At 34.0% G+C, this 11575-nt stretch overlaps 1 protein-coding gene across 2 annotated transcripts; it reads left to right on the top strand.

The window, feature by feature from the left end:
• The first annotated feature begins 467 nt into the window (after nucleotides 1–467).
• Nucleotides 468–11072, top strand: ctdspl2a (CTD (carboxy-terminal domain, RNA polymerase II, polypeptide A) small phosphatase like 2a). 2 transcript variants are annotated; one of them, XM_007543109.2, is made up of 13 exons: nucleotides 468–703; nucleotides 2449–2663; nucleotides 3786–3864; nucleotides 4794–4940; nucleotides 5013–5240; nucleotides 6319–6412; nucleotides 7158–7269; nucleotides 7344–7430; nucleotides 7509–7571; nucleotides 7661–7740; nucleotides 8905–9031; nucleotides 9114–9209; nucleotides 9967–11072. In XM_007543109.2, the coding sequence occupies exons 2-13, from the start codon at nucleotides 2472–2474 to the stop codon at nucleotides 10030–10032; spliced, it is 1371 nt and encodes a 456-aa protein (XP_007543171.1). In that variant the 5' UTR covers nucleotides 468–703; nucleotides 2449–2471; the 3' UTR covers nucleotides 10033–11072. The 2 variants fall into 2 exon arrangements, with proteins under 2 accessions (XP_007543171.1, XP_007543170.1); XM_007543108.2 differs by having other exon boundaries at nucleotides 3786–3915.
• The last annotated feature ends 503 nt before the right edge of the window (nucleotides 11073–11575 follow it).

Genomic DNA, 11575 nt, shown 5'->3' with positions numbered 1-11575 from the left:
TTGCTATCTGGGAGTGAAAATGTTTGTTTTTTTCTTTGTGACAGATGTAACATGAAAAAAGGATCCAAGATTTCTCATTTTCAGAGATTTTTTTTAATGTGTTAAACACTTTTTTTAACTTAAAAAAAATTTAATAGAAAAATATTTATTTGGGTTTATGTGTTCACTTTTAGAACAATGGTGTGATTTGACTCTAGAATTAGTTTTTTTAAAGGGTATTTTATTATGTATATTCCAGGCATATAGTGCCATTTTATAGCATAACATGCAAACGTATACATTTCTTGTTGAAAATGCATGTGTAAGAAAAAGGAAAAACAAAAATGTGGATTTCTGCTTTTATTTTTAATTATGTTAGTTTTGGTCCTCCATACCATATTAATACACCGTAGTACTTTTGACAACAAAGAGCTGGAAAGTGTGGATATCTAAATGTGACTATTATATGATAACGTGGCTTGCCATACCCGCCTCGTCGGCTCCTCTCTCCGCCTGTGTCGCATTCCCCTGCGCTCCGCCAGCGTTCTGTTTGTGATGAGGCGGGAAATGGCGTCCAAAGACACGGCTGTTCTGTGACTTAGCCACTGAGAGACGGACGTAGCTGGCGGCAACAACCACGGCTCGACATCTAACGGTGGCCGCCACGATTGCGGCCGAGACTGACAACGCTGTGGGGGGTTTTAACGAGCTTCCGAAAACAGCGGTAGGAAACAGATGCCGTGTAAACAACAAATATTTGCCACTGTGAAAGTCCAACTGCTGCTAGCTAGCGGCTAACGTTAGTCAGCGAAGGGGGCGTAGTCTAATGTCTGAACATAGTTATGGAGCGAACAAAACGAGTTGTTGGTTTGGGTTGTGATGCACATTCAATGATAGATCAAGGATTCATATTTAAAATAATTTATAAAACTGATTATTGTTGTAGATAGTGCGGGATGTAACATTACGGCACTGCTTGTTCTGCCTTTGGCGTTTTGTTAGCCTCGAAGCTAACCATAGCTTGTTAGTCACTGAACCCACTGACAGCATTTGTTTTATCTGCATTAAAAGCGATAGTTGACGCTGATAAATGTCAGTTGTGTTCACATCCACGTAACATTTTGTGACCGGTTATTAAAAACCTGCGTCAGCCTCCTGCTGGGTGTTACAGACTCCGGTTCGGGTGCTACACGGCAGCACTTGGCTAACGCTGTTTGTGTCCGATGTTACATAACGACAGACAGCGGTGCTGTTTGCTGTCAGATACTATTCAGCAACAAAGCGCGAAACTAAACCTAAAAACAACAAATTAACTGGACTTGAACAAAGCAGCTAGAGACCGTTTTCATGTTAATCACGTACCGATCAGTCAACCTTAACTTGTCTTTAATTAGCTACAGATTTAGCATTTGATTGGCTGAGTCAAAATGTTGCCAATGACTTTTTATATTTTGGGTTTTCTTAATCGTAAATTGATGCAGATTTATGTAAAGACATGACCAGTTGTTTTAAATTTCTCGATCTAATTTAAAATGTTATTACTTTTCACAACTTTATTCAATTAATTTCAGTTTATGCTGGAGATATGGGTACAGGTGTTTTCAGCTTCAACCTAAAAGTAGATTTGTGTTGGTTCTGAGTTGATTTAGAAAAGGGAACTGAAAATTTACAAATAAAATCACCTGATGACACATTTTTCTTTAGAAAATCCTAAATATAAATACTACGTGCAGCTTTCGCCTGCATTTCTTTCCCCTAATGTAACAATACTGGCCACATTGAACAGTTTATGTACATTCATTGTATTTAATGGGACATCCAATGTACAATTATTTGCAAAGGAATTCATACCACTACATTTTTATTTTCCTTCATCATGTTTTGTCTCATTAAAAGGATACGTTAAGGTGTTTTTTAAATTTTATTTTATTTATCAATTGTTTGGTAGGAAGCAAATGGGAAACAGTTGTATCCTTACCATTTTGCACATGAAAATGGAAAATGTTAAATTAGCTCAAGTTCAGTCAAGTTGCGTAATCAGAACATTTGATTCAAACCTGTGGCCACTGATTTTTACCTGGTTTAGGGCTGCACTTTGACTAGACGTTTATCAAAACCGTGTATCCTTTTCCTTCCACTTCACTGTTATGGGTTGGATTTGCATAAAATACCAAATTCATTTAAGGCTGCAGCTATAAAGTCATAAAATGTGTCAGGTATGGGACTACGTTGCCAAGTAGTGGTTTACCAACTTGTTGCATTGGGTATTAAGTGGTGAAACTATATTTTTCATTAATTGTATACATAAAATGCTGGTTAAAAGGATAAAAAGTTAAGTAATGACAATTTTTCTACATGCAGTGACTTTTCACTATATCTAAAATAAAGCAAAAACAATTTGGATGCTGAACTCCTAGACGAATGTAACTGAAAACAGTATTTTTCTGTGGTCGTTTCTGCTCTTGTCAGGTTTTTCCATGTGACGTCGGAGCATGATGAGGCTGAGAGTGCGTAAAGCTCCTCAGCACCCCAGCAAAGGCCACAGAACGCTCCCATACCAGGCCAAACGAAAACACAGCGAAGTGGAGCCGTCGTCCCCAGTGAGCGGCCGAGGCAAAATGCAGAAAAATGAATCTGGGCTCCTCTCCACCATAAAGAAATTTATCCGTGGGAACGCTGTCAAGGTAAGAGCAGATTTACTGCTCTAGTTTTGTTTTTATCAGTAAAAGATCCTCCGTCTCTCTGGGGAAAATATTGTTATTCCTGTCACGATAATTTTACTGAACAATAAATTGTTCCAGAAGTTATTGCAATAAACGATAATATTGTTGTTTTGAGACCATTTTCAAGTGGTTCAGTGATAAAGAAACTTTAAATTCTAATGAACATTTAATGCTGGAACTGGATCTAGAATAAACAAAACGACACAAAAAGAATCATGAAGTCTATTTTCCCTTCAAATAAAGCGCTAGTTGAGATAAAAGCACCAATCTGAAGACTTTTTTTCATTCAGTTTTTGTAGAATGAGAGAAAAGAGAAAAATGATAAATCATGGAAATGTAAATTGAGCTAGATTCAATTTATTATGCGAATAATTTATTTATTGCTTATTATGACAGGCCTAAAACTCATTCTCGTTGGTCAAATAAAGTAAAGCGATTATGTATTAATAGTGTTTTTCTTATTTCAAAGATGTAACTGGAAACAAATTGATTCTGATTGGAGGAAACAGAACATGTGAAAAAAAGTATTTATTTTTTGTTTTAAATGCAGAAGGGTTTCCAGTTGTTAATCTGACATTATTTTTAATAAATACGTGTTTCTAATAATAGGAACAACCTGCTTTTCAGTGATGACTCATAGGGAAGTAATTTCCTGTTTATAGAAAAATTAAATCCTGGCAACAAAAAGCAAATTTTGCTGCTGAAACGACATGAGTTCTGTTTTATGATATTTAAACTCATGTTTTTTAGAAAAAAAATCCTTGTTATAAATACTTTTGTGTTAAATAGTAACACAACATTATTTTTTGTATAAAATCACATCAACATGGAGGAACTGTGAATCTCAAGTTCATAACTAATTTTAAATACATTGACTGCAGTTATAAAGTGGGAAAGGAGGTTTAGCTAATAAGTTTCACATCAATCAGATAATTATAAGAAGTTTCCAAGATCTTTAGTCTTGAATTGTTAATAGTTCTGTCGATTTTCTGGTTCCCCTCATTTTATTTTTTCTAACAAAAACAGTTACAGACACCAACGGGCTAAATTTGGTGATTTTTGTTTATTTGTTTGTGTTTTTAGGTGGAGCAGGAAATCCCAGCCAAGAGGAGTCGCATTGATTGTAATTCAGACAATGACCTCATTACTTCGACACCCCAAGGTCTGTCCAACAAATCCGCATCAAGAGTTTGCAGAAAAACTCAAAGTAAAGGTACAGCAGGGACTTCTTGGGTTTCACATTTTATATCTTTCTGTTATAAGGTTTAACATGTTTAAGTTTTCTTTTTAAAAAGGGACTTTAGTTTATGTTACTAAAGTTTTGGATTTATTGCTGCTTTCCACTGGGAAAAAATGAAGTTTCTGAATCTAACTCTGCAGACCTGAGTTAGCAAAGTTAGACCTCTGATTTACAGTTTATAGTTTATTTTGAATTGTTTGCACAAATAAAAAAATGTTTGTGGAGCTTTTAACTTTTAGATGGAAAAGGAGCACATTTGATATTTTACTGTGTTTAAACCTTCAACATGCTTTGCTACAAATGATCAAGACCTAAAACACAACATTATGTTGTGTTTTAGGCAATAAAATGTTTTCCTTAGTTTAAAAAAATTGTTTATTTGCATCTTTTAATGTATTTCTAATATATCAAAAGGGCTTAAATGAAAAATTGACAATGTGGCAATTTTCTTATCCAATTAATCATTAGAATCATTGATTAATCATTAAAATCACCAATTAATTGTTAGAATAATTTGTCAGAATTATTTATCGGTCATTATACTCATAGATTGTTAGGATCATAGATTAATCGTTACACCCATTAGTTGTTAGAATAATCGGTCATTAGAATCATTGATTAATTGTCAGAACAATCGACTAATCATCGGAATAATCAGTTGATCAAGTCATCAGTTCATCGTTATACTCATTGATAATTAGAATCATTGTTTGATCGATAGAATCATCGATTAATCATTATACCCATTTATCGTTAAAATAATCGGTCGTTGGAACAATCGATTAATTGTTGGAACAATCGATTAATTGTTAGAATAATCGATTAATTAACCGTTTCTGTCTTACTATCAGACACAATGACCTGCAACAGTAAACCCATCAAACCAAACGGTAAACTGGAGGCGCCCATCGACTCACCCAGCAGCCCGCCGCGTACAACCCTACTGGGAACCATCTTCTCTCCAGTTTTCAACTTCTTCTCACCAGCAACTAAAACTGGTAGGTAGTGAGCCACTTGGTCCTGAGAATGCCAGGCTGTTTCTCACATTTCTCCGTTTGTGTCGCCTTCAGCCACTCCGGGCTCGGACTCGCCGGGCCAGGCAGTGGAGGCGGAGGAAATCATCAAACAGCTGGACATTGAGCCGGCGGAGGAAATGCCCAGCAGCACCGTAACGTCCAGGGAAGAAATCACTCCGTGTCACACGGTCCAAATGCTGCCGCAGAGGCTTCAGATCAACTCGGACACGACCATCGAAGAAGGAGAAATCGTCACCGAAACTGATATACCCCCGCTAACAGGTAACCGAGCTCAGAGCTGATCCAGACCAAACAAATCCAGAGAAAAACCTGAGAAATGGCTCAGCGGTTGGTACCGGCTTAAACAGGAAATGGATTTATTGTCATAAAACAGGGCTGGTATGGCTGCTTGACATCCTTCAAAATGGATTTCAATTCAAAAAGAAGCCCTTAATATTAAAGTTGTAGTTCGGTAATAAAGTATGACCTAATATTTGATTTAAAGCCTTAGTTTAGGAAATTATTTATAGGTGAAGCCAGATATTTTGATACAACTGTTATTTTCTGTCTAAAGTTAAAGCAGATTAAACTTTTCCTGTTTTAGGTTTGGTAAGGTTTTTACATAAAATCAAGAAAATTATGGACAACCCTCTTTAGTGTCTTCAGTCAGAGGCTTCTTCAAATTCGCTGTAATACAGACTGCTACAGGAAATCTTTGCTGTCAACAGCCATTATCATCTACAATAGCTTGAACTAATGAGTTACAACATTTAATTTCATTCTGGGGATCAAAAAAGTATTTATTTCCATTTGCTAAATAACTCAAAACTTACCAGGAACTTTTTTTTTTTAGATTTTTTTCGTAAATTGTGTTTAAACTTAATTTGAGCTTGAAGATCAATTATATTATAATTTGTTTAGATTGTTTCAGTTTATTTAATAATTATTATTCCTAATGGCTCAATGACTTATTAATGTAATTAAAATAAATGTTGGCTTATATTTTATACGTCAAAAAACATTATTGAAATAGTTTTTTCTTTTTTAAATAAATTAGTTTTGCTCTCCGACCAGTCAGTTGTGACATTTCAAAACATAAAATTTAGCAGTTTCATATCACAAAACAGTATTAATTAAATATCATATAATAATGAATTAAAACTATCTTTTTGAATTCATTTGTATTATTTTTATCTCCAAAGTGTGGTGCTGGAAAAGTTTCAACTTTGCTGTTTTTATGACATATACATTTTTTTAAATTGCTAAAACTCCATCTTTTCTGGTTTTGTAAAGAAAACATGATAGAGTCGTATATCCTCTTACTGCGTAGTTTTTCTTCTTTTGTTTTCATGTTTCTCAGCTCCTGGCTGCATGCCAGATGGCAGCTACCCCCACTCTTTACCTTCAGCACCTGCAGAAACCTCGTATGAGGAGGACTGGGAAGTCTTCGACCCGTAAGCCGATCACTTTTTTTTATGTTACTTATAAAAATATATTTTTAAAAAAGTAGTAAAGACATTTAAAAACACTCATTTGCATTTGCTCCACTTTCTGATTTTTGTAGATACTTGGATGAGGTTTATGGTCAAAGTTTCCCTGATACGATTTTTGTTGTAATGGAAATGTCTAAACACTAGATGGCAGCAAACAGCCGTGCGTTTATCTCCCAGCTGATGTTTTGGGTTTTAAAGGCCAGTAAAAACGAGTCTTTATGATTTTTGTTTGGTAATTAGATTTTTCTAATAGGATAATTCTAATTGTAAGGATGACTGTGAATCTTTGAAAAGAGATTCTGTTTACAGGACAGAACTGTCTTATGGCGTTCCACCACTTTAACCAAAACTCACCAGACACAGACGCACACCTGCAGTTTTAAAGTTTCATAAGTTTTAATTTGGAAGAAACTAATTTAAAATTTTAAAAAATTTTTGATTTTGTTATTTCTTTACTAATATGAATTATTGTCATTTTGATCCCTAAAATACCAAAATTTCCACTTTATATTTAATCCGTCTGATGTCATTTTTAAATATTAAATGATTGATAATCTGATCAGTAACTCAGTAGTTGATTAGACTTTTTACCAAATACGTTTTACTCTTACTTGAGTAATTTCCTGGATGGATATTTTTTACTTGAGTAAAGTTTGTGGGTTCTGACTTTCACCCAGGTCTGTTTGTTTTGTTTTTCATCCTTTAGGTACTTCTTCATCAAGCATGTGCCTCCGCTGACAGAAGAGCAGTTAACACGTAAACCAGCGTTACCTTTAAAAACACGCAGCACACCTGAGTTCTCTCTCGTCTTGGATCTGGTAGGTAGTAAAAGGTTTATTAAGTAGTTAACGAACTTTAGAAATAAATGTTTATTTTGTCGTTTTGCTGCCAGGATGAAACTTTAGTCCACTGCAGTTTGAATGAACTAGAAGATGCAGCTCTGACATTCCCTGTGCTCTTTCAAGACGTTATATACCAGGTAGCTTTGAAAGTTAATCAAATCTCTTATTTTTATTGCTGATTTAATTCACCGTTTGTTCGCTCTTTTCTTCTGAAGGTCTACGTCCGATTGAGGCCATTTTTCCGAGAGTTTCTTGAGCGCATGTCTCAGTTGTACGAGGTGAGATTAATCGCCGCTGCTGAATAATCACACAGGTTTCGTTTGTAGAAATATGTGATGAAATGTTTGTGTCGCTGTTCAAATTTCAGATTATTCTCTTCACTGCTTCAAAAAAGGTCTATGCAGATAAGTTGCTCAACATCCTGGATCCGAAAAAACAGTTAGTAAGGTAAGAATTTCACTTTAAATTTCATCACGGTGCTTAGAAAACTTAAACATTTGGATTTCAATTAGGTGTTTTCTCTTTTGTCTTACATTTTTATTTTAGTTCTCAGATAGTGACATTGACATTTCTCATAATATAGACTCAGATTTGTAGGTACAACTTAAGTAAATCAAAGAAAAATAAATGTTTCACACCAACATGAACATTTCACCTAGTCTTTTGTTTTTCTTTCTCTATCCAGGTTTTGTTTCTGAGATCAAAAATGAAGCAAATAAAAAGCTTAAGCCGGAAAGTTGAACTATAATATATGTGACTACAGATCAGCAATGCAATAGATTGAGTTAATAAAGTACAAACTAAGTCAGGTGGCATTTCCCTGAATGTTTTATTAATTTCACACAAATACTCTTAATTATTTCCAGCATATATTGGTTGATATATTTTGTCCATTTATTCCAGTGTTTGAAAAATGTTTAAGTTGAGTGAACGATACTTTTTCCATTTTTGTAAATATCTAATAACTAGGTGTTTTCAAGGTTTGGAAAGTGTTTGATGTCCAAACTCCACAGTTTTTCTAATAAAGTTAAATCTATCGTTTAATTAAAAGCCTAAATTTGGAAAAAATACATTTATAAAACCACCAGATATTAAAGACAATAAAAACACACCTACATTTTTTTTCTCATCTTCTGAAGTTTAATCGGACTCAACTTTTCTTGTTTTTGGATAGAATCATTAAAATGTTATTTTCTAAATGCCAGAAAACTTGGAGAGAATTTTTGGACTAATATTAGAGTTTGTACACGTTTCCTACAATAAGTTTTCAAGCTTTTCCACATAAAAATAATATGAGTAAACTACAAATGTTTTATTTTTAGTAAAACAGAAAACATAACATTTTGCTACTTTTTAGTTTACATTGTCTTGCTGTTGAATGCAGAATAATAGTTTAAAATAGTAATGAAATAGTTTATTTGTATTTTATCTAAAACTTACCTTGAAAAGCTTGAATTTCTCTGTGGGAAACATGTAAAAACTCTAATATTATTCATCATATTTGTATTTGAAACATTTTTATTTTTACTTACTGATTGTTTGAACATTTTATTTCTCCAACTGAGTTACTGGATGTGTCGTTTAATTTCCATTTTCTGTCTTTTTCCCCAGACATCGACTGTTTCGAGAGCACTGTGTTTGTGTTCAAGGAAATTACATTAAAGACCTGAACATCCTGGGACGGGATCTGGCAAAGACGGTAATAATCGACAACTCACCCCAAGCCTTTGCTTATCAGGTAAAAATATGTTTTTACCATAAGTTTTTTTTATTTCTTTCCTGTCTTTGCTTGATTTAAACATGGAATCTGTTTTTTGCAGCTTTCTAATGGAATCCCAATCGAGAGCTGGTTCGTGGATAGAAATGACAACGAACTTCTGAAGCTCGTTCCTTTCCTTGAGAAACTGGTGGAGCTGGTATGTGTTTTAGATTACAACATATGAAGAGTTAGACATAAACCATCTGGTTAGAAATGTTGATCTTTAAGCATCGGGGTCCAATATTCTGGTTCTGAAAAAGGGGAATTTACTAAGAACTACATGAACTCAGTTTGTTCTGATCGCTCTATCAAAGCCTTTTTCTCATTAAAACAATGTTTTGTTTTTTTTCTCATAATTTAAGATGTTTTTATGGAAAAATATTTTATTCTGCTAATAAGAGATGTAAAAGATGGGTCTACTTTAACCTCCCTTGTTCATTGTATGAGAATAAATACTATCAGTCCTCGTATTACCGGAATAAAGGAGTAATTTTATGCAAAAATAAAAAAATACAATGACTGTTGAGCATCTTGTGAAGTTATATGTTGGTATAAGATAATACAATCAGGACAAACTCATAAAAGTAACATTTTTTCTTGTAATTCAAGATGTTTTTTTCTGGAAAAATTATCTTTATTCTGCTAATAATAGAACTATATTCTTGTAATTAGACAAAATCTGGACCAGATCGTTTGTAATTTATTTTTTCAGAATAGAAAAATGTTTTTATCAGACGTGGGTCTACTTTAACCCCCCAAAGATCTTTCTCCAAAATTACTTATTTCAGGCTTCAGTAACTCATGTTTTGTACCTTTTTGTCTGGATTTTAAATAGTTTCATTTTAAAACTTGCCTTAAGTCTCTTATAGAAGCTGTAAGACTTATTTTTTAAATTGTTTGCCTCTGCATGACAGAACGAGGACGTCAGGCCGCACATCCGAGAACGATTTCGTTTGCACGACCTCCTCCCTCCAGACTGAGGAACCTTCATCGACGCGTAACTTCAGCATCGTTTGTGGGAAAGGCTCAACAGAAGGATATAATCAGTGGTTTTCTCTTTACATTACCGTTGCTTTTTAAAAACAAACAAACAAAAAAAGTTTAAAAAAAAAAGAAAAACTCTGTTTGATTCAAAGAGTCCAGGATGTTCATATAAAGTTGAACAAACGACCTTCTGGAGGGCGGTTTGCCTCCAACTAAACCATTTTGGATTGACAAAAGTGAATGTTGCGTGATGTTGGTTCATATGGACCCTAAACGGCCGGTCAAACCTGTACATTATTCATTATCGTTACCTGTAAATATATGTACATAACTGTTTTATTTTGTTCTTTGAGGTTTTTAAGTCATTTTATTTTCACTCTGGATTTTTAGTATGTATTTTTTTTTTCTTTTTTTGATCGGTTGCTTTTATAAAAACCCACAAAATGTCATGTTTTCTTTGAAATTGTTAAGCAGCAGATGCTTCTTTTCTCCTGTTGTATGCCTGCAGTATTCCTGTAATGCTTTACTCCATTACATGCAGTCGTCTGTAAGAAGGTGCAGTTTTAAAAAAAATATATATCTTTGGCAGAAAAATATTTTAAAGTTAAGACGTATAAGCTAGAATAAGGTCTCAAATGAATACAAAGCCATAATGGCCAAACAATAATTTTAAAGATTTGTATTTGAGAATCCATTTTTGATTTCGACACTTTGATCGTCCTCTTCGATGAGGGGTGAGGTTCAGGCATCTTGCACTTTGACATCCAGCCCTTTGTAAGTTCATATATTAAAAATCTTGTCACTTTTGTACACAGGTGTGCGTCACCTAAATTTGTTATTTGGGGTAAAGAAAAGAGAAAATTGTAGCACCAGCAAATTGCCAACATATTTGCTTTCAAATCTTGTTTTCCAAAATGTCTTGTATGTTGGATCTCTGATGTAAGAGTTACGAGTTTTATTGACTATTGAATGATCACTCCTGGTGTATTCAGTGTTACTTAATGGTTTTCTTGAAAATAAATACATTTTTATACGACTCAAAGCCTAACTGATTATTTATGTAATGTAACTAAACATATTTAACAGTAGAAATTATTTTACTGCCATTGTATGTCCCAGTGTTCAGTGTCACAAATATTTTTGAAAAATATTCCCATTTGAAATAGGGTTCTTCATGATGTGATTTTTATCACTGCATTTAATCATCTTTTTACTGATATTTATTGATGTTCTCATGAAAAATAGTGGAGAAATTAGTAAAAGTAACGTTTTCTCACTGTCAGTAGCTGTGTTTCCATTTAACATATAATTGCAACATTTGATATTTTGAAAATAAATTTCTTTAAATGCACCAATTTCAAAAATAAAATTAGTTTTTCGGCTAAAAGGTTTTGGCGCTAGGATGAGGTGGTTTTTATGGCCGTATCTTAATTGGTTCATTTGGTAGAACGGCGATGGAAACTCTCTACGTCACTAGTCACATGATCAACAACTGGCGCAAACCACGAAGAAGACGACCACAGGAAGTAGTTGGACGAT

This window comes from Poecilia formosa, unplaced genomic scaffold, assembly GCF_000485575.1.
Source record: "Poecilia formosa unplaced genomic scaffold, Poecilia_formosa-5.1.2 Scaffold765, whole genome shotgun sequence".
NCBI classification, from domain to species: Eukaryota; Metazoa; Chordata; class Actinopteri; order Cyprinodontiformes; family Poeciliidae; genus Poecilia; species Poecilia formosa.
This window is presented reverse-complemented; position numbering and strand designations above follow the sequence as displayed.

What these genes read in the sequence shown, in the direction of transcription:
- ctdspl2a (XM_007543108.2), top strand. Translation starts at nt 2,472, where the DNA reads ATGATGAGGCTGAGAGTGCGTAAAGCTCCTCAGCACCCCAGCAAAGGC. An exon ending in GCATGTCTCAGTTGTACGAG is followed by an intron (nt 7,572 to 7,660) that starts GTGAGATTAATC and finishes TTCAAATTTCAG; the next exon opens with ATTATTCTCTTCACTGCTTC. An exon ending in CCCAAGCCTTTGCTTATCAG is followed by an intron (nt 9,032 to 9,113) that starts GTAAAAATATGT and finishes TGTTTTTTGCAG; the next exon opens with CTTTCTAATGGAATCCCAAT.